The 21,001-nt window shown below is 40.3% G+C and overlaps 6 protein-coding genes across 8 annotated transcripts; 3 read left to right on the forward strand and 3 right to left on the reverse strand.

The window, feature by feature from the left end:
* The first annotated feature begins 1,030 nt into the window (after positions 1-1,030).
* LOC108029237 (medium-chain acyl-CoA ligase ACSF2, mitochondrial) lies at positions 1,031-4,354 on the forward strand. The gene is made up of 4 exons (XM_050885188.1): positions 1,031-1,110; positions 1,164-1,258; positions 2,498-3,950; positions 4,037-4,354. The coding sequence occupies exons 2-4, from the start codon at positions 1,188-1,190 to the stop codon at positions 4,295-4,297; spliced, it is 1,785 nt and encodes a 594-aa protein (XP_050741145.1). The 5' UTR covers positions 1,031-1,110; positions 1,164-1,187; the 3' UTR covers positions 4,298-4,354.
* A 1,065-nt stretch (positions 4,355-5,419) lies between these two features.
* Positions 5,420-14,334, forward strand: LOC108029219 (uncharacterized). Of its 3 annotated transcripts, none has more exons than XM_017101411.3 (5): positions 5,420-5,620; positions 11,434-12,472; positions 12,902-13,054; positions 13,115-13,298; positions 13,570-14,334. In XM_017101411.3, the coding sequence occupies exons 2-5, from the start codon at positions 11,786-11,788 to the stop codon at positions 13,911-13,913; spliced, it is 1,368 nt and encodes a 455-aa protein (XP_016956900.1). In that variant the 5' UTR covers positions 5,420-5,620; positions 11,434-11,785; the 3' UTR covers positions 13,914-14,334. The 3 variants fall into 3 exon arrangements, with proteins under 3 accessions (XP_016956900.1, XP_016956898.1, XP_016956901.1); XM_017101409.3 differs by lacking the exon at positions 5,420-5,620 and adding an exon at positions 7,467-8,091; XM_017101412.3 differs by lacking the exon at positions 5,420-5,620 and adding an exon at positions 8,158-8,298.
* Positions 14,335-14,519: 185 nt separating this feature from the next.
* LOC108029049 (protein Turandot M-like) lies at positions 14,520-19,976 on the reverse strand. The gene is made up of 3 exons (XM_017101112.3): positions 19,955-19,976; positions 15,056-15,158; positions 14,520-14,999 (listed from the first exon to the last, which is right to left on the reverse strand). The coding sequence occupies exons 2-3, from the start codon at positions 15,076-15,078 to the stop codon at positions 14,627-14,629; spliced, it is 396 nt and encodes a 131-aa protein (XP_016956601.1). The 5' UTR covers positions 15,079-15,158; positions 19,955-19,976; the 3' UTR covers positions 14,520-14,626.
* LOC108028987 (protein Turandot M) lies at positions 16,462-17,034 on the reverse strand. The gene is made up of 2 exons (XM_017101028.3): positions 16,953-17,034; positions 16,462-16,895 (listed from the first exon to the last, which is right to left on the reverse strand). Exons 1-2 carry the CDS (start codon positions 16,973-16,975, stop codon positions 16,523-16,525), a joined length of 396 nt encoding a protein of 131 aa, XP_016956517.1. The 5' UTR covers positions 16,976-17,034; the 3' UTR covers positions 16,462-16,522.
* LOC108028988 (acylphosphatase-2) lies at positions 18,015-18,938 on the forward strand. The gene is made up of 3 exons (XM_017101030.3): positions 18,015-18,340; positions 18,518-18,644; positions 18,709-18,938. Exons 1-3 carry the CDS (start codon positions 18,277-18,279, stop codon positions 18,821-18,823), a joined length of 306 nt encoding a protein of 101 aa, XP_016956519.1. The 5' UTR covers positions 18,015-18,276; the 3' UTR covers positions 18,824-18,938.
* A 6-nt stretch (positions 19,977-19,982) lies between the features above and the next one.
* On the reverse strand, positions 19,983-20,717 carry LOC108029080 (cytochrome c oxidase subunit 6C-1). Its single transcript, XM_017101165.2, has 3 exons — positions 20,605-20,717; positions 20,213-20,386; positions 19,983-20,147 (listed from the first exon to the last, which is right to left on the reverse strand). Exons 1-3 carry the CDS (start codon positions 20,712-20,714, stop codon positions 20,084-20,086), a joined length of 348 nt encoding a protein of 115 aa, XP_016956654.1. The 5' UTR covers positions 20,715-20,717; the 3' UTR covers positions 19,983-20,083.
* Between the last annotated feature and the right edge of the window lie 284 nt (positions 20,718-21,001).

The following is a 21,001-nucleotide window of genomic DNA, read 5'->3' on the forward strand; positions in this document are numbered from 1 at the left end:
TTTTTTATAGTTCAAAAGGCAAATAGGAAATATGTTTGCTGATTAGACAGCGAGGCCAACTTAATAATACTCATGTGCGATTTTGGGGGTGTGATTAGAATACAAATACTTATAGCGATAAGGACAAGTGAAAACATAAAGCCCAAACTATTATTATGTCTGCTTACTTATCAGGGATGCCTTGGTTCATGCTTTTAAAACCAACCATTTAAGCCTATCTAATCTAATAGTTTTTAATTTCTTATCAATAAAGTTTAAATTTGTGGGGCTCTACAGCTGCCTGTATTCTTGTTTACAATCTGATAAAAAATTAAAAGTCATGCCAGCAAAAATTTATTTTTAACCTTCAGACCAAATAATATGGAAAGAGATATTAAGAGAATATTAAGAGTAAATATTTTTATTTCCGCTCGTACCTGAATTTCAAGTTCAAACATCAAGAAATGAGCAAATAGTTTAAAGAGAGAACATTTTAAACAGATCAAAAAGCTGTGGGTCACGCCACAATAAAACGAACATTACGTCAAAGACGTAGATATTTAGATTTCAGGGGGTAATGTAAACAATTAAAAAAAGCTTTTAAATAGGAAAGGAAATATATTTTAAATTTTATAAAATATTTTAGGAGAAATATAAATTTTAAGTAATATATTGTAAGAATCAAGAATATAAAAAAATATATCTTAAAATATTTTTCCATGCATATGAAGTAAAATATTAGATAAAAATCTTTTAAAAAATATATTTCATTCCTCTTTTCCACGACTCTGTACATTAAAAGCTACTGGTTAAGCAAAACCAATATAAATAACTACAAACACACTGATAGCTATATTGCACGTGCTGCCAAGAGCAAATAAAAACACCAAGCAAAATAAAAGCGTTAACACAGAAAGCAAAACAAACGCCGGCATTGGCATTCTCTATAAAGAAAACAAATATAATAAAGTTTAGAAAAACCCAGAAAGCGCCGGCAGAGGCAGCGGAACTGGCAGAACCTATGCGATGTGAGAACCTACACTCAGTTTGTTTTAGAACCTGACGGCCTGCGGACGTGTCTAATATTCCCATGATAACCTAAGAAAAACAAATAATCATCAAAGATAAAAAGTGAACCTGTGCATATTATGAAACTATAATACTTAAACATCTAATCTTTAAAGCAAAACACTGTGATAATCGACAAGATGAACAGGAAACTGCAGACCATCTCCAGATATATACTGAGGCAGCGATGTGTGCTTAGCTCGATGCGCAGGTGGGTAGGACCCTCCAGGATAGTAATCCTTATAGAGAGGCTCAAGGTCATTTGTGGTTTTATCTATTACCAACAGAGAAGAACCAGTCTGGTAGCTTTCCACCACTTAATTGCGCAGTTTTCAACGCCATGTGCCATAGTATTCTTCCTTATCCCCCTTATGGAGTGATCAAGGTTACTTGTGGTTATATCTACTACTAAAAAAATAAGGGTATGGGATATTCCACCATATATGTGGTTAGGGTCTGCTATGGTAATCTCCCTTAATCTTCAGAAGAGGGTCGTGCCACGTTGCGTAATATTTTTGATTCCGGTAAAGTGGTACAGTTGCCATTAAGAGTTACCCCAATCAACCTTTAATTACCCTAAGTATCTGCTTAACTGATTCCTGAATCCTAAAGTGGGCGTGCCTGCGAAGTGCTGTCCAAATATAGATGGCCACCGGTATGTTTTAATTATTGAGTGTTAATTTAGATGAATTTCGAAAGATAAGCAAATCGCGAACAGAAATTTCCACTGGGTTGATAATTTATTGCGGCCACAAAAGTCAAGTGCTGAGGTATAAGATCTATCAACAAAAGCGTCAAAACAGATAAACAGTGTTTACAATTACAACTAGTCTTTGTAATATTGTAAGTGAGCTAAGATACAATGGTGAGCTAAGATACATTTCCAGTAATTCTACGCACTGATTACAATGCCCCTTGGCAGGCTCCCTTTTGACACTTGGGGAGCTATTTAATCCCGCTTACAATGGGGAAGCAGCAGTATTATCAAGTGATAATATATATGTTTAGTTAAGAAGTGTGGGCAAACACACTATAAAGCTTTTTCTCTCTACAAAGCTTCAGCACTTACCAAAATTTTGAACCCGCTCAGCAAAAGCGCAGTCCGCTTATGGTGAAATCGCATTTTTGAAATGTCAACTGTTGTTAAAAACTGGAAAAATATAGTTAAAATTTAAATCCTAAATCTTTTTTAAAGGCAATTTATCAAAGTAGTTTCTTAAATTTAAGATTGATATATATGATAAATGAATGCAAGAAAGTGTAATGCATGATGCACCTTAATCATTACTTTTAATAATAAATATATATGTTAGGAATCCTAACTTAGGAGTCCTTTAAAATTTTTTAATAAAATACAACATATACCTATATATATTTACCATACGATAAGATAAGATAGATGATATTTGATTAATTTAGTTATTGCTTATATATCTTATATCTGTTATAGCATCTCCACCTCGCTGCCCATCCTGATTAGCCACAAGCACAAGGTGGGCAAGGATCCCCTGGTCTACCGCACCATTGGCCAGCAGTTGGAGCTGACGGCGGCGAATCATGGCGATGTGGAGGCCATCGTCTCCTGTCACGAGGGCAAGAGGTACACCTTCAAGGGATTGCTCCAGGAAGCGGATGCCTTGGCGGCGGGATTCCGGAAGTTGGGCCTGAAGCCGGGCGATGCAGTTGGACTCTGGTCGCCGAACTACATGCACTGGTACCTGAGCATGATGGGAGCAGCTAGAGCGGGCCTCACCTCGGTGGGTCTCAATCCCGCCTTCCAGGGCCCCGAGGTGGCCTACTGCCTGAACAAGGTCAATGTGAAGGCCATCATTGCACCGGAGTCCTTCAAGCGACAGAATTACTACGAGATACTCAGGGATATCTGTCCGGAAATCGCAGATTCGGAGCCTGGCAAGATCCGGAGTGATAAGTTCCCCCATCTGCAGTCCGTGATCATCGACAGCTACGACGGTCTGAAGGGTGCCCTGCGCTTCGATGACTTCCTGGACCTGGCCAACAAGTCGGAGCGCGAAGAGGTGGCCAAAATCCAGAAGGACATCCTGCCAGAGTCCGCCTGTAATATTCAGTTCACCTCTGGCACCACCGGCAATCCCAAGGCGGCTGTGCTATCGCATCACAACTTCGTGAACAATGGCATCCACGTGGGCAATCGCAATCAACTGGAGGGTGAGAGGATCTGTGTGCAGGTGCCCATGTTCCATGCCTTCGGAGTGGTCATCACCATCATGGCTGGTCTGACCAAAGGAGCCACCATGGTCCTGCCCTCTCCAGGCTTCAGTCCCAAGGACTCGCTGCAAGCTATCTCCAGTGAGAAGTGCTCGGTGATCCATGGCACGCCCACCATGTATGTGGATCTGGTCAACACCCAGAAGAAACTGCAGGTGCCGCTGGGCAGGGTTAAGAAGGCCATTACTGGCGGGGCCATTGTGTCGCCGCAGCTCATCAAGGATATAAGGGAGATCCTTAAGGTGGAGACGGTGCACAGTGTTTATGGTTTGACGGAGAGCACAGCTGTGATCTTCCAATCCTTGCCCGGTGATAGCAGCGATGTAGTCCTAAATTCGGTGGGTCATCTCACGGATCACGTGGAGGCCAAGGTGGTGGATGAGGAGGGCAGATGTGTGCCCTTTGGACAGCCCGGGGAATTGTGTGTCCGCGGGTACATCACCATGTTGGGCTACCACGGTGACGAGGAGAAAACGAAGGAGACCATCGGTCAGGACAGGTGGCTGCGGACCGGAGACCAGTTCATCCTGGAGTCCAATGGCTACGGAAGGATCGTGGGTCGCCTCAAGGAGATGCTCATTCGGGGCGGCGAGAACATCTTCCCCAAAGAGATTGAAGACTTCTTAAATGCCCACCCCCAGGTCATCGAAGCTCATGTGAGTGGAAGTTAAAGAATGTTTTTATTTATATTTACTTAATTTATATTTATATTTACTTAATATAATATATTACTACTCTATAGGTAATTGGAGTGCCCGATGAGCGACTGGGCGAGGAGGTCTGCGCCTTCGTTCGCCTTGAGGAGGGCGTTGAACCCGCCTCCTTCACCGCGGCGACCTTGAAGGAGTACAGCAAGGGCAAGCTGGCCCACTTTAAGGTGCCCAAATATGTGATCCCTGTGGACGCATTCCCCAAGACCACCTCCGGCAAGATCCAGAAATTCAAGCTGATGGAGGCTTTTAAGCAGAAGCAGCCCTCAGAACTGAAGGCCTTTAGCGCTTAGTTGTGTAATAATTGTAATATTTTTAATATAACATTAAATCTAGCTTTTATACATAGACTTTTGTTTTGTTATTTTTAGATGGTATTCGGAATTTCCTATATCAAATGTGAAGGTTTTCTGTTGCATACTCTGAGGCTTGTGAAATAAAATGGCTGCCAAAAATATACAAAATGTATAGCACACTTATGTCGGTCAAATAAATTTGTGGTATATTCTTAGACATTTTATTAATATTAATCTACTGTAAATGATTTACTAATATCTTCGAAATATTTTCACTTTCTTTCGAGAGGTATTATTTTAATTATATCTTATTGCACAGTTTTAACATTTTTTTAAGGTAAGTACTTACAAAATATTTTTAAAAGCCGTAATTTATATTTTCAGGGTAACCATATTTGCTCTTAATATTAACGAATGATTGAAATGATCCCAAATATTTATTCTGTCTATATTTGTTGAACTTTTGAGCAACAACAGATTTTTCAAGCACAATAACCTTTAATCAGACTGTTCGACTTTAATGGGAACAAAAGTACCTTATCATCTTCAGCATACAGGGGCTTTTAACACCATTTGAATGATTAATTTACTTTTTTTTACTTATACAAAATAATAATATAAATAAAAAGTCTACAACAAGTTATATTTATTAGTTAATGGCAACTAAAAAAATAGTTTCAACGAATCCTACCCAGTTATATACTTTCTGTGGTAAATTCATGAGTAGAACCCTATCTTTTCCACATTGTAAAAATAGTAACTATATAAATTTTATAAAAATAAAAGAGGCTAACATTTAACACCTAATGTTCTTGATTTCGAAATATACTACTGACTTCGTATGGGATACATTTCGGAGTTCATGAACAAGCAAAAACCGAGCGTTTTGCAAGCGATTTTAACCGCGCGAACACGAACCCCTTCGGGTCTTCAGCATCGAAACCCCGATAGCGCCGCTCGATCTTTACGACCCGGCAACTGATTGGACCTTTATGTCTGTGTTTTCGCAGCGCTGTGATAGCAGCGGCTTTAGTCATCTGACATTATGGCTCAGAACGGGAATCGTAGCATACCCGCCGAGAATTGCGGAAAAATACACGCAATCCAGTTGGGACGACATTTACATTAAATTATAATCGCCACCGAGGCGAAATAGGCCAGTCAAGCAGCTTAAGGGAGTGGAATGGACTCGTATTTATACCTTCCTCTCTTATCACTCCGGTGGCGATAACGAATCGCCTCCAATTTGGGCGTTTGAACGGTCCAAATATTTGGCAACGCTTCAGTTTGTGATCATCGAGCGCTCGCATCGGAGGAGACGTATGTAAATATTTTCTAGAGCTGGGCTAATTAATAAAATTAATAAATAATCCAGCTGAAACAAAAAAGAAACTGTGTAGCATCGGTGACTCGGTGATTTTCGGTATGATTTGCATAGGTCTGACCGAAAAACACGGCGCAGTTTGGCATTGAAATATTTCTGCGAATCGGATCTTTAATTAAATCTAGTTTATTTTGTCTTAGGTTAGTAATGTTTTGACCGGCTTTCAGCGTATCAGCGAGCTCCAGTAGTTTCTCAATATTTTGGAAAATTTGATAGGGGTTATCTGCAAATTGGTAAGATTAAACCGAAATTAAGTAATAACTTGATTTTTTACAATGTTAGTTTTTGTTGCATTGATCTACATGAATCAATTGTGTAATGCTAGGAAAACTAACAATTAGAAACAATTTTTTAAACAGTAAAAATATTCTTAAAAACTATAATCTCAACTAATCTATATCAACCCGAAAATTAGTTATTGTTTCGTGAAGGAAAGCTAAATGAGTGATAATAATTCCAAATTTCCCAAGCCCTTCAGAAGTATATGTTTTATGGCTTCCTCCAAACTTTTTGGTTGATAAAGACGAAAACATAGGACCAGAGATAGGACCCAGACGAGTACTTGAGTTTTTGGGCAAAAAAACCGAAACTCCCGGTATCAAGGCTAGCCCATAAATAAACCCTAGGATTTTCGCCAATGGGCTAATGGAAAGCACGAGTGCCATTAAATTACCCATTATCATTTAATTTTTATAACGAGTGTTCAGATCGAGACAAAGAAAATCACGACCGCTATCACTGGTTTATGAGGCAAGAACTCTTAAAGATGACGATTTTAAATCGGTAATCTAATCACAAATCCCAGTCATGGGTTGCATTACTTTACTTTATGCGCGGAAATTATGGGAATATCAATTCGAATGCAATATAAATCTTCACCTGTCACAACAGTAGCTTAATTGAATTTATTCCATTCCTCAATCGCAATGTTTAGTTTTGTTATCTAGAATTATTCACGCATAAATTATACCAATCCGATTCGAAGGGAAAGTAGGTATAACTGTGCTAATCAGTTTTCCAGTTCCCAGGCGTAATTGCATATTTATAGATTTGCACTCGATGCACTTGCATCGTTTTTTATGAGCTTATTAATTGCGAATTATTTCAAAATTTGTGTTGCGCGACGTCTGGTAATTATCAAAACCAATAAAAATCCTACCTTTGGGGCATTTTCATGAGATATTTCCGATATTAATGCGCAAATTATTTTCACCAAGTATTTCAACTATGTAAACCAATTCTCACACTTCATTATCTAAGTTAATTCCATGCTAATTTCTGACGTATTACCGGCACCTGTAATGAATTGCAATTCAAAGACTGCTGATAGCTCTGTAATAGTTTTTTAATACACGTATCATTCTTTATTTGATTCATAATTAAACAAAAAAAACCTGATACTAAGCGAACACGAGCCAGTATTACAAAACATAAATGCGAATTATATATGAGTTACAGGAGAATGAAAACAAAGTATCCAACAGATACATTTGTATCTATTTTGTACTATCTATCATTATATGGGATCTACTGTATTTGCTAGATCTGATCACAATCCACATTCTGTAAAGAAAGCTTATCGAGAAAAGAAAGCTCGCTGTTGACATTTTCAAAATATTTCCAAACACAAATATAAATAGAAGAAAATCTTGTAAAAGTTTTCCAACTAATAGGAAAATTCCAAAATCGATTTAAATTTCCATGGAAAAAGTTTAAAACTAAGGGTGCCAAAAACCGAATTTGCAATCGGTCGATGTGCTCAAGCTCGGATTTCGACTCGATAAGGGGGGATTTAAACCGGGAGCAGATCCAAAGCTGCGGCGATTCTTCAGCCGGGGCTTTTGGGGCACTCAGTCCGCGACGGAGACCCAAATCAGACGCAGTTTTGGATCCCCCGAAACCACAGTTGTCCAGTTCAGCAGCTGCGGTCACCGGCGACTGACGAGCGATCAGAACGATCAGACCGCCGAGTTCAAACAGCCGTACAAATAAACTAGATTGCAAACTGCGCCAGTGTTTGTGGGTGTCTCTCTGGGCGCTGGTGTGTGTGAGGCGAGCTTAGCCAATTTCTACGGGTTTACCCATATATATAGTAGCGCCAGAAGTCGCGTACGCGCATTCGAGCATCAAACATCTAAGGCCCACGTCTAACGGTCCGACACGGTCGCTTTCGCCGTGAATCGAACGAAATCGAAAACGAATCGAAGTCGCAATCCAAAAGTAATCGAAGCAAGTCGATAAAACCCGATCATTTCCGGTCGCATGCGTGTGTTTTGTTGTAACAGTAAAACAAAATAAAGCCCCTGCTGCAGCGCTCTCTGTCGCACTCGCGGCTCACGCACCCCGCAGCAAAAAAAGAGTAAAATAAAATAAAATCAGCAACAGCAAGCTCTGCTAATTTTAAACGGTAATCCCATGTTTTTGTTTTTGCATAAATTTATTACAGTCCATCGTTGCTGTCAGTGTGTGAGTGTGCTTTTTTCCGAGCGTGTGCGTGTGTGAGTGGTCGCGTCTGTTATTTGTTTATCGCTCTGCACGCATTTTCCGCTCCCTCGAAATGTATAATTTTGTAATACTCGTTAATCGATAACTGATAAGGGATAACGATTACAAAGTGAGTCCGCTCGATTGGATTTTCCTATCTAATCGAAGCAATTTCGAAATATTCAGGTATTTCAAAGCAAAGCGTTACAACTTAAACTAAAGGTGTACCAGTTTTAGAACTGACATTTAAATGAATGATGTTTATTAGTTTAGTTTGCCGCATTTATAAATCGATAACAGATAAGGTTACAATTAAACAACTTTATTTGAGTTCTAATAATTCTGATTTGTAAAATGTATTTACTTTGTTTATGTGGCTCTATTAATAAATTGTAGTAAAAATTAATGTAAAGAGTGTTGCTCGAAATGTCTTAGTAAAACCATTTAAAAAAAATAACTGACAATTCGTATCAAAACATTACTCATACGCAGTGTAGTTTTATTTTTATAACTTTTTTAATTGATAACTTTATCAAGCCATGATATAATTTTCCATAAAAAGAAAAGATAATATTTTTAATGTGAGATATAAAGGTTTTATGAATAATAGCACTTAAAGATCAAAAATATCTCACAGATACAAGATTTCAAGTAGAAGTAAATCCCCCTATTGGCACTTAAAGTAGTGCGATAAAGGTGCCAGAAGATCAATAGAGGTAATGTTTGCCCATCCTCCAGGTGATTGTGTGCCCCTCAAACCCATAAATTAGATCGCTCAGCTGCGATTATTCAACCTGAGAATGCCAGTAAAAAGAGCACTTAGGATCTGATAATAAAGCGAGCAAATATTGAACAAAGGTGAGCTGTATGGAGATGTACTCTGGCCATTACGCACCTCGAAGCGAATCAGTCAAAGGCAAATTATAATCATAAACATTTAACAATATACAAATAAAACTAGGCGTTAGGATTTTAGTGTTTGGCGGGGCCTGGGCCTTATCTCAGCACATAAACAGATATAGTACGGATAATATTTGCAGCTCGTTTGTGTTGGCAAACCTAATTAGCTGGCAGGCAGGTCGTAACTCGGGGGCCGGGTCTTATCAAGAGCCTTGCGAAAATTGAGAACCAGTCGCAGCGTCCAATTTGGCATTTGAATTGTCACCCGTTCTTTGTCAATTAGCCGACATAATTGGAGTACAATGTGCATTTGCATCGCATTGGAACGTCACTTGGCCCACTTGGGGAGTTTGAACTTGAAAACCCAATGCTCTAAGCCCCCGGTTCCCGATCCCCCAGCCCCGACCTCAATTTAGAACCATCTGTCCCTCAATCCATTCCCCGAAACGAGGAAGTCTTGCTGGGCGCAATGAGCCGCTCGGTGGGTCGTCCATTTAGCCAGCAGATTTAAATGCGAATGCGCTTGACCCAAACAGCAGTGTATCCAGTGGCAGCCTCAGGGGAACCCATGGGATTCCCGCTCTGGGACCTTCGCCAGGGGCCCCAAATGCAAGTCGTGTGTTTAATTATCGCGCATACGCCGCGTTGCCGCCGCAGACGGCGCAACGAGCACAGAAAAGCAGAAAATCACAAACATCCTGCACTAATTCCAAGGGGCCGCAGAGCCGGGCTTCCACTAATTAGTCACTAATTGTCGGAGACGTAAAAGACTATAAATGGAATCGGCGCAGAATTCATTATACAGCATTTAATTTTAGAAAAAAGCACAGAGAAGCACCACACTCACGTCGCATATGTAGAGGGTATACTTCTGGAGGCTGCCTTAAAAATTTGATTATAAATAATTTGTAAATATATTAGTGAAATTTTCTTTAAAATGCTTTTTTAAATAACATTGATTTGTATTTCAACAGATCATTAAAATATACTTATGATAATAGAAGTCATAAGTTTTAATACATTAGGTAGAAGGTATTGTTTATAAAGTACCGACCTTTAAAACAATTGATGAATTCAAAAGATATGCTTTTTTAAGTACTTTTAAAGGGTAAATTTAGCTTTCTTTGGATATGTAGAACTCACTTAAGTGCTATCCTAAGCCCCTAAGTAAATAGCCCAACGCCCACCTAGCCACACATTGCATCACATGAGGAATCCCTTTCTGATTGCCCCTGACCTGGCCTTTTCAAGTGACAAGTTCAAGTGGCACGAGTTCACGACTTTCCGTGGCACTTTCGATGCCCTGTCGTGTGTAGCGCATCACTTTCGCTTTTTGTTTCGCTGGCATTTTGGTATTAATCAAAGCCCCTAAATTGGATCTATTAAGTCACTTGAGATAAGTCCGAGGGGGACGACGACGCCTCAAGTGCCGCGTGGAGAGGCCACTCAACGCACAATTGTCACGTTGACGTTGAGATATCAGTAAAAGAGCCCGGCTCTCTCAGGTGATCTCCATAAAATCTGGCACATCTGACATGGGCAAACAAACAAGTGTGCTGGCTTTCCATATCTTGTGGTTGTGGGGGCTCACTTTATGCCCCCTATATAGGGCATGTGGAGCGGCTATAAAGGATTCCCTTGATCGCTATCTAGGATTAAACGTAATGTGCTGTTCTAAAATGTATTATAATGAGTCACAGGGGAAACTTTTCTTAGGTCTAGGCAACCATATAATGATATAGCTTACGATTATGATATACTTTAATATGTTTATTGCATGTTAGGTTGTGACTTAGTGTCTAAAGCTATCGTTTTGAAGAAATATCTTCTAAGTAAAAGAAAAAAAATTTGTTTTTTAAATTTCTTATGCTTACTATGTAGAATTCACTATTTTTAACTTTAAATGTAGATAAAATATTATTTGCAAGACAAACATTAACAGAAACGGTTAATATTTGGATAACACATAAGTCTTTGTGACCCATTGAGATGCTTTTATTCACTTTATTTTCCCAAGCTCAATCCCATTATCAGGAAAAAAGATGAATCGCAAAACTTCCTACTACCAGGGGGTTATCACGTTAATCCTACAGTAAACCTGCCTTAATATTAACACTTGCCACACTAGTACAGGGCCTTAGGCCCGCCTTAAAATGTCGGTGAATACTGGAAACAGTTGGATTTTGATAAGCCCGCAATCACGGCAGCTGTTGGCTCTTATAGCGCAAACTATAAAATACTTATTAGGACTCTTTATGTGTCTTGCGCCGAGCAGAGATTGATAACCGGCATTGAAGTCAGCGGAAAAGTGATAAGGAGCCGGGATTAATTATTTTCCCCTCTATTATATTCCCCCCGATTTCAGACGGCAAATGGCAACCTCGGCGTGGATGTGACAGTGGAGGCGACTGCGACTGCGAGTGCTAGAGCGGATTATGCAACAGCGGCCAGACTTTGGAGAGATCGAGAGGGGTTCGCAGATAGACGGCTTAATTATCAGCGCCAGATTATTATCACCGCAGCGCCGATGCAGCGGTGATGGTTGTGGAGATGCATTTGGCTACCTGACCAGTTTAAAAACATCCGAGCCGCCGACGAGCAGAGGTCCCCATCCGAAATATCCGGAGTGATAATTGCCCATAATTGGCGGGAATTAACCAGGGGAGATTCCTGAAACCACAAAGCGAAAAGAGCCCTGAGAAAAGGCCATCCCAGAGATGCTGCCCACGGACAAGGGCAGTGCGGGAGGTGTGGGCCCCAGGCCGCAGAAATCTCATTGCCATGGATCGGTCTCGGCAGCGGACCAGCAGCTCCTGCAGCACCTCCATCCACACCCGCATCCGCACCCCACCATCCACCTGCCTGCCACACATGCCTGCGAGAAGCGTCTGGAGGCGGAAACCCCTCGGAGGGACCTGCATGAACTGCTGCTCGAGATGCTGGACATGCTGCTCTCCTGCCTGGTGGTGGCGCCCTGTGTGATCGCCTACTGGCGCGGCACCTGGGAGCTGATGTTCGTCTACCTGTTCCCCGGCAGCCTGCCGCTGTCGGCCATGGCCAGCTTCCTGATCGGCGGACTGGGCCACTTCTTCTTCACCGTCACCCAGAACTTCTTCAAGGAGCACATCCACCCGGACCGGAGGCGACTCACCTACTATGCCGTCTCCAGGCTCTACACCGCCGTCTTCGGCATCGTCTGCGTGAACATGTGGCGGGGCGCCTGGCTGCTCTGCGACTGGCTGACCAGCGTGGACTCCCTGATCATCGTCTCCGTGGTCACGGCCATCGCACTCGTCTTCCTGGCGGCCACCAGGACGCTGAGGAACCTCGGAGCGGCCCCCTACACCGTGACCATGGACCACAAGAGCGACTACTTCGAGGTGGACACCATGTTCAAAATACCCGTAAGTCTAGCCACTGATTTTTCCCATTATGTAAATGTATTGCAACTTTAAAGTAATTCAGTTGAAAACTGAAAAATTGTAGTACATTTTTTTTAATTTTCCTATTATAAAAAAATTATAAATGGTCTATAAAAAATTAAAGAAAAATGATAGATTTTCAAAAAATTATAGTTGTACTTTCTTAAAGCATTTTTATATATTTTTTTATTAAGTATTAATTTTTTTTAATATTTTTCTAATAGGGTAATTCAGTTTTCAACTTCAATCATTCGGAAGGTGTCTATATATTTAAATAATATATTTTTAAAGCTATATTGTATAGATTTTATTACATTTTGTTTGATGTAAGAATGGCTTATCTACCATGTAATGTTATTGATAGGTATTACATTTTCCTGGCATCACTTAAAACTTATTTAATTTTCCCAGGGCTTTCATCAACCTGGCCTGTATGTGCTGGACACCCTCTTCTCGGTCTTTGTGATTGGCACTCTGGTGGTCATCGCCTGGCGCGGAGTCTGGGGAATCTTTGACCTGCTGCTGTTTCCGGCAGACAGGGCCAAGTCAGCCTGGGGATCCCTAGTGAGTGTTCCAATAAGCTCCTTCATTTATAGGGTATTAAAATCCCTTCTTTTCCCATAGCTCATTGGTTATCTGACGGTGTTCGTGACCTTCCTCATCCACCCACTGATGCGGTACGTCTGTCGTAGGATCAGTGGACTACTGAAGCTGATCATATGCGACATCTACTATCTGATGACTTTCTTTGGGGCTGTGAATGCCTGGCGTGGCATTTGGAATCTGCTGGATGTGTATCTTTATCCAGGTGAGAAAATCAACTGGCAGGAGTGCCACACAAATCACTAGGTTTTTTAAAGCACTTTTAAAAAAGAAACTGTAATTTAAGGTGTCCAAAAGTATGCAACAATAAACCTACCACTAGAAGTTCGATTTAGAAAAATGAGTGTCCAATATTTGTTGCATACTTTTAGGCACCTAAGGGTTTTTCAAAGCCTAGTGCTATGTATGGTAGGAAGGTTCCTATATTTATTTGTTTTTCTTATATACAATTTAAAATGTATGCTTTTCTTCCCCAGATAACAAGTTGCTCAGCTTCTGGCTGACGCATCTCGTTCCATTCCTGCTCCTCGCTGCCCTCAAGTGCTCCAATTCGATCCTGGTGCGCGGGGTTTTCATCGATGCCGAGGGCGTGGGAGCCGACAGCGTGGATATACCCATCAACTATGTGCGGCTGCACTTCCTCCGCGAGCGCCGGAAGAAATGTGGCCACCCAGCCACAACGCAGCCCTCACAGCCTCCGCCACCGCACTACTATCTGAAGCCGGAGCACGCTTCTCTAGGTCGGAATGCCGAGAAGGACAAGGAGGCCCAGAGCAGTCTCATCGAGAAGACACCCCATTCCGCCGTGCAGATCGTCTAGGTATCCAAGGATTCCCGGCCCATCGTTAACACCGTTTCTATGTCTAGATGTTTAAACTAGTTTTAATCGCCTAAGCTTAATCCTACGAGCTTACTTAAGAGTCAGATGTCTATCACAAACCCATAGATATAGTCCCAATCCAAACCCCAATTGCGAACTGTACAGAAATTTAAGAATCGACCTTTATAGACCATAAGCATACTTGCATTTTTAACCTGGTGACGAAGGCACCTTCACCCTCTCACATTAGCTAAGTGTTAACCTTCCTCGCAGTGCCAGTCACCAGTAATCCATCGGAAGTTGATACAAAATATGTTTTGGTGCTGCGGGGTTGCAACTACGAGCTGAGCATTGTACATTAGTATTTTCATACATCGCAATAAAGAAATAAATAAATTTGTAAATACTATATATAACCAAACTCAAAAAGATAATTTTATATTGTCAGCATAATGGGTGGGAAAAATATTGAAAAAAGGTTTTTGATTTTTAATGGTTACCTAACTAGAAAATATAGAACATTTACATTTTTTACATTTTTAATTTAGATATTTATTTTATTTACTTTCCCTAATTGATAGAGAAGTTAAGGGTAAAAAAAAAGTATTTTATAGGTTGATTGTAATCCAATTGTCTTTATTTTCAAAGTTTTGGCTATTTAATGAACTTCAATAGATATTTTACGAAGAATTAAACCCTATCTCAGTAGAGATTTAGGATTTTGTAGCACGTTTGAACCCCTCTGAGGCGATTTCCACGCCCACCTGCACGATCAGAAGCTTCAGCAAGGACTTCCAAAACCCTCCTTGAGCGGGAACTCCGTCCACCGTAAGATCACGAGACTCTTCCTCCTTATACCTCCTTAGGAGATCCTGGGCACGTTGTTGTAGGCCGGGTGACAACGATAGGCGAGTGGAGTACTTGTCAAGGAAAGTAACTAGATCACCGACATTTCTGTATCTAGTAGCCTCATCAACCGAAGAATCACCATAAACCTGAAGTAGGCGTTGTTTTTCGGTGGTGAACTCATCATCGCTTTGGGCATTTACTCCTCCAAGGAGGCATCCTGACAGGACGACCAGGCAACTAAGAAGAGGGATTACAAGTAAGGTACTTTTTTGAAAGGAACTATCGAAACTTACCCAAAGAAAATTGTAGGATTCATGTTGTGGCTCAAGCTGTTGCTTTTCAAACTGATTGTTGGTTCAGGGATCGATCTCTTTTTATACGGGTTCTAAAATTGGTCTGATAAAGCATTATTATTGAATTTATTTTTGTAAAATACGAATTCAGCTTATTATTTCTATTCCAAGAACTGTTTTGCAATTGAATAAATTTTGCTATGATTGCAACAAGTTCATGATAAGCCCTTTTCCAATTTTCCACATAAAAATACTTCACGCGAAATCATATCTGCTTCGAAATAACTATGACGACAACAAATATTACATTTTTTTCGTCTTCATGTATAAAGAAAACTCGGTTTTATACAATTTACAAATTTTTAATAGAACATTTTCTCCAGAACTCTTGGGATCTTGAGTTCATGAATGAATAATTAAAATATTACTCAAAGTATATGGTCTAGTTAATGGTATTTGAGGAATGGTAAAATGTTTTCAGTGGGATAATGACCTGAGATAACCGCGTAGATATTGAGGAAGGGTTTTAGGTTTCAGATATCCCAACCTAAAGTTATTACCTCTCTTTTATATAGGTCGAGAGTAATTTTTAACACGAAGACCAAAAGGACGGAGATCACGATCAGGACCTGAAGGAACCCTGTTAATGCAAAATTTCCTTTTACCTTTTATGAGTAAAGTCTACAGCTAAGGAATAAGAAAAAATTATTAAATTTCTCGACCACACAAAACGAGAAAATAAAAAACAAAACAGCTTGTTTGAAAATGTAAATCTTATTTAACAAAATATATTATAATTTGTATTACTTATTAATAAAATGGGCGAACCATTTCCAGACTCTGACTTTACTTGGTTGTGGTTTACCAGCCAACCAATGTGGGTGAGAGTATCCTGGGATTAAAGGTATTCTCATGGGAAGACACTTCATCAGGGGCAAATAAATCTTCAGAGCCATAGTCTTCCCTCAGCTCTGGCTTAGCGCTGCCTGTCTGATGAAGGCATACTAAGATGACTACTAGGCAACTACTGAAAATATTAAATGAATTACATTTTGTGGGGGGAAAACAGAAACACATACCTTATTAAAAGCGCAAAATTCATGTTTACTTTAAGCTGCCAATGTCGATACTGAAACTGATGCAGCGATTGAACTTTATTTATACCGGATTATTATTATGTGAATTAATCTGTGACTTTCTGTTTATTCCCGCAATTCAAAGTTTCCTTAAGTATTTATGAATCATAAGCCTATGATTAGCTTCCATGAGGTTTTTAAAGTACGATTATCTGTCGACTTTATTAAATAACAATAAATATGCTTACTCATTTTTATACAGAATTACAAAATCGATAGAATCCCAAAGCATGTAAACCATGTAATATTAGGTAAATAAAATAAACAATCTGTGTTATATAAGCACGAAATATATATTTTCAGATGTGTTACATCATTTACCAATTAAGGCTTAGGAAGCTGTGGCTCGCTTGAATCCTTCAGAGGCCAGTTCGACGCCCAGCTGCACAATGAGCAGCTTCAGCAGTGGCACCCAGAATCCTCCCTGAGCGGGAACACCATCCACAGTAACTGCCCGGGATTCTTCCTCCTTGTACCTCCTCAGGAGATCCTGGGAACGTTGTTGCAAGTCGGGGGACAATGCCAGGCGAGTCGAGTACTTGTCAAGGAAAGTAACTAGATCGGCGACATTTCTGTATCTAGTAGCCTCATCAACCGAAGAATCACCATACACCTGAACTAGGCGTTGTTTTTCGGTGGTGAACTCATCGTCGCTTTGGGCCCTTACTCCTCCAAGGAGACATCCTGAGAGGACCACCAGGCAACTAAGAAGAGATAGTAAAACTAAAGTCATTTTTTAGAAAAGAATTAATAGGACTTACCCAAGGAAAATTGCAGGATTCATGCTGTGGTTTAAGCTCTTGATTTCGAAACTGATTGTTGGCTTTGTAGACGATCTCTATTTATACGGTTTCAGAAATTTGTCAGTAAAGGCTTTAAAAATGCATTAGTAAACGTTCCTAAAACGTGAATTCAGCATTCCCTGAATTTTTTAGAATTCGCTATAATCTTGGAATGCTTGCAGTTAGCCCGTGATAAGCGCTTCTAATCATCAGACTAATGTTACTCAGATTTCGCAGGAAATGAATGATGGGATTTAATTTGTAATTTTAGATTCCGATTCCAATTGACTATATTATTTTGTTATTTTTGAGTTCTCAGTTTCCGCTTTGTCTATCTTGGTCAAGGAGATATCACCTATTCATATTGCATGCGTAGAAATTTCCCTTTCATCGAGGAAAATGCAACTAAAATACCCTTGTCGTCTGGTCTTATAAAAGTCTCACGGCCCATCTAGTGCGCCTGCTATGAACTTGTCATTCCCCGCATTTCTTAAAGGTGCATTATATAGAAAGCGAAATCGAAGTGGTCCCGAAAACGAAAATCTCTGCATTGTTTTGGGTCAATACAGTTCTTGAGGCGAGGAAAATTCAAAATTGTGTTGCTAAATTGAGCAATAAACAAGAAAGTCGTACGATTTTGATGCTATCTACAGATATAATGGGCATTTGCAGGGGATTTCGTTCCTTATTTTGTCATCATTCTATGGTTTAATTTTATGAAACTGATGTTATAGACACTACAAATATTTATATAGTATATCATTTTGTATTTTTTAGTTTATTTAATAATCTATTATTATTTTTAGTGGTCTCCCCAAACGATATATCTGCAAAAGCCCCTTGTAGCGCACCCGAAAACCAGATATTGACCACCAGACCCAGCTGGCTGTGACCGTCCCGAAAGATTCCTATCTCGTTCGTATTTTCTTTTCTAAGTAAAATAACAACAAGAACATTTAGCAAGAGGCAGATTGCAACGGGCGGCTAAAATAAATACGCAAATACAGATCGAAAACGCAAAATAGAAAGCAATTGATATGCTGCTTGGCATTTTAGTTTTAAATTTGCGACGGTTTGCTGAAAATCTGAGCAGCGATTGCGGCGGAAAAAGCGCTCTGAATAAAATATATAAAATTCTAAATTGCCAGCACAGGAATTCCAGTTCTAAAAGAGTTTCAAAAAAATATTTACCCATTTTTAAGTACGGAAAAAGGTGATAAAATCGATCTATTTCACGGAGCTCTCGGCTGCTGAATTTACATAACCAAAAGTTCGCATTGGGCAAAGTTCGAAGTCGATCGCAATGGGCATTCCGGATATCCGACTGTTGGTGACGCTGGACTTCGAGGTCTATGGCCATGTGCAAGGTGAGGTTCAGGACTAGAGGTCTGGGAACCAGAAGCCCCTTTCGGGTGGACGGCTAAAAATAAACCCTCAGTAGCTGGTTACTGTGGGGCGCCCACCTGTCCTTGGCTTTGTTTCACGCACCATTCCACACCCGCTAGACAATATAGAATATGTATCTCTGACTTGTCAACCGGCAGGCCTGAATCTCACGAAAGACACCCGCGATCGCTGCACCAAGGCGGGAATCACTGGCTGGGTGAAGAACAGCAAACAGGGCACCATCGTGGGCAAGATGCAGGGTCCCAAGGAAGAGGTGGACAAGATGTGAGTGATCCTTAGGAGACTTCACCCTCCATAGTAATATTTATGATATTTTCCCCTCCCCCAGGATCACCTGGCTGTCCAGCGAAGGCTCCCCCGGCTGCCAAATCGATCGGTGCGAGGTGCGGAACGTGGGAAACCTCAGCCGACTGGACTACAAGGACTTCGCCATTAGGTTTTAGATGTTTTCGCCCCACATTTGGTGTGCGGCTTTATGGTTTTCTGTGTTTGTCTTGTGCATTACTTCGATAAGTTTGTAAATACGGCTAAATAATAAAGAATTTAATAGTAATTTTATTAGGGACTTGCTTTACTTGGGCTCTTAAATATGCTTCTAGGGAATGTAAATCCCAAATATTTATGTTTCTATAAGTTCAATAGATTGACAGTCAATGGATTGACGGAAAAATAATCGTTCAGAATTGGTTTAATTATTAAAATGGAACCATGAGCTCGAAAAAACCAAGAAAGCTCGTACAAATATGGTTAGAATTCCATTGAATTATTATTTTCTTCGAAAAATGAGAAACAGTATATTAGAAGGCTTATCACAAGCTAGCTGCAATCATTGCATATTTAACTCAAATGCAAAACAATTCTTTGAACAATATTAATTTGCTTAATTTACATTTTACAAACGTTTACTATTGGATTTAAATAAAAAGGCCTTAGTCGACCAATTTCAGATCCCGTATAAATAGAGATCAATCACTGAACCAATTTATCAGTTTCGAAAGCAACGGCTTAAACCACAATATGAATCCTACGATATTCCTTGGGTAACTATCAGTATTCCCTCTAAAAGGACCTTAAAAGGACCTTCCTTTTTTTAGTTGCTTGGTGGTCCTCTCAGGATGCCTTCTTTTAGGAGTAAATGCCCAAGGTGCCGATGGCTTACTTCAGGTGTATGGATATTCCGCAGTTGATGAAGACACTAGATACAGAAATGTCGCCGACCTAGTTTCTTTCCTTGACATTGTCACCCGGTTTAAAACAACGGCCCCAGGATCCTTTGAGCAGTTATAAGGGGGAAGAATCTCGTGATGTTACGGTGGATGGTGTTCCCCCTCAAGGATTCTGGAAGTCTTTGCTAAAGCTTCTTTACCACCTGCACGGGGCTTCCTAAGCTCTAATTGAGATTCGAAACGATTTAAACTTGAAAATATAGTTTTTTCAACATATCTTTCAATTCTCTAGCTCTAGTTTCAGAGATCAAAGCGTTTACACGGACAGACGGCCATGGCTAAATCGATGTGATGCTCATCAGGAAGAGTTATATACTTCATATACTTTATCTCCTGCAAACAATATACCTCAGATCCAAATTAAAACGCCTTCGCGCACATACGTAGACTGAAATCTATTTGTTTTCAATACAGAGGCTTAACACTTGCTCTACAACATCTTTTGACTTAGACTACATGTGATTGGGATTACATAGCCTAGCAGGACTGGAAACGACCGGCGGCCTTCATGCGCTCGAAGGACTTGTTGGCATCGTACTTCCTGCAAAGTCAAGGTATGATCAGATCAGCTGGGAATCGCAAAAGGTGAATATAACCAATATTTACGAGTAGAAGTCGGCGTAGGCGGCCTTCTTGGGATCGTTGACCAGAATCTTGTAGGCGACGGTAACCAGGGCAGTCAGGCCCAGGGAAATGGCCAGGTTCCTCTTGATGGTGGCGTTGTGCAGGCCACGGAGCACGGGTCCGGCGCTGGAGGTGGCGGGAGTGTTGGCCATGTCGCTGTAAGGAAAAGTGAATCACAAAAATCACAAATATTGCTGGGCAGTTACGTAAGGTCTGCAGAGGCAGTTGCCAGAAAACACTTAAAAAGGATAAACTCCTGCTAGCAACTAGTGTAATAGTTAATGTCACTTATTACAAGGATTAATTGCCTTTCTTTAGGTCGGAAAACCCTTTGGAAATTGTGTTAAAAAGAAAAAACCTTGTTATGTACTCACATTGCAAATTTCAGAACAGATATAGAGATGGAACAAAAATCTATTCCCTTATATTGCCATCGATATATTCTGAAAGGTGGCAGCACTGCCGCTATCGATAAGTGCGCCATCCAATTTGATTTTGTTTTCCAATGGAAAACGATTCCAATCCGCCAGATTAACACTGTTAATTATTTTAAATAATTGGAAAACAAACACCAAAAACTGAGAGGTAATACACATAAATAAGCTTACAAGTACTTAAAAAGAAAATAAAAATAATTGTAAGCCCCTGAAGAGGCATTTTGATGGTAATCTATAATTACTTACACTAATTTATTTATGTTCTCGGAACATCTGACAACCTCGCTCACGCCACACTTCCAGTGCTGGCTTTTGTGCAGCCCTGGCCGTCCGA

The sequence above is a fragment of the Drosophila biarmipes genome, chromosome 2L, assembly GCF_025231255.1.
Source record: "Drosophila biarmipes strain raj3 chromosome 2L, RU_DBia_V1.1, whole genome shotgun sequence".
In the NCBI taxonomy this organism is placed as follows: Eukaryota; Metazoa; Arthropoda; class Insecta; order Diptera; family Drosophilidae; genus Drosophila; species Drosophila biarmipes.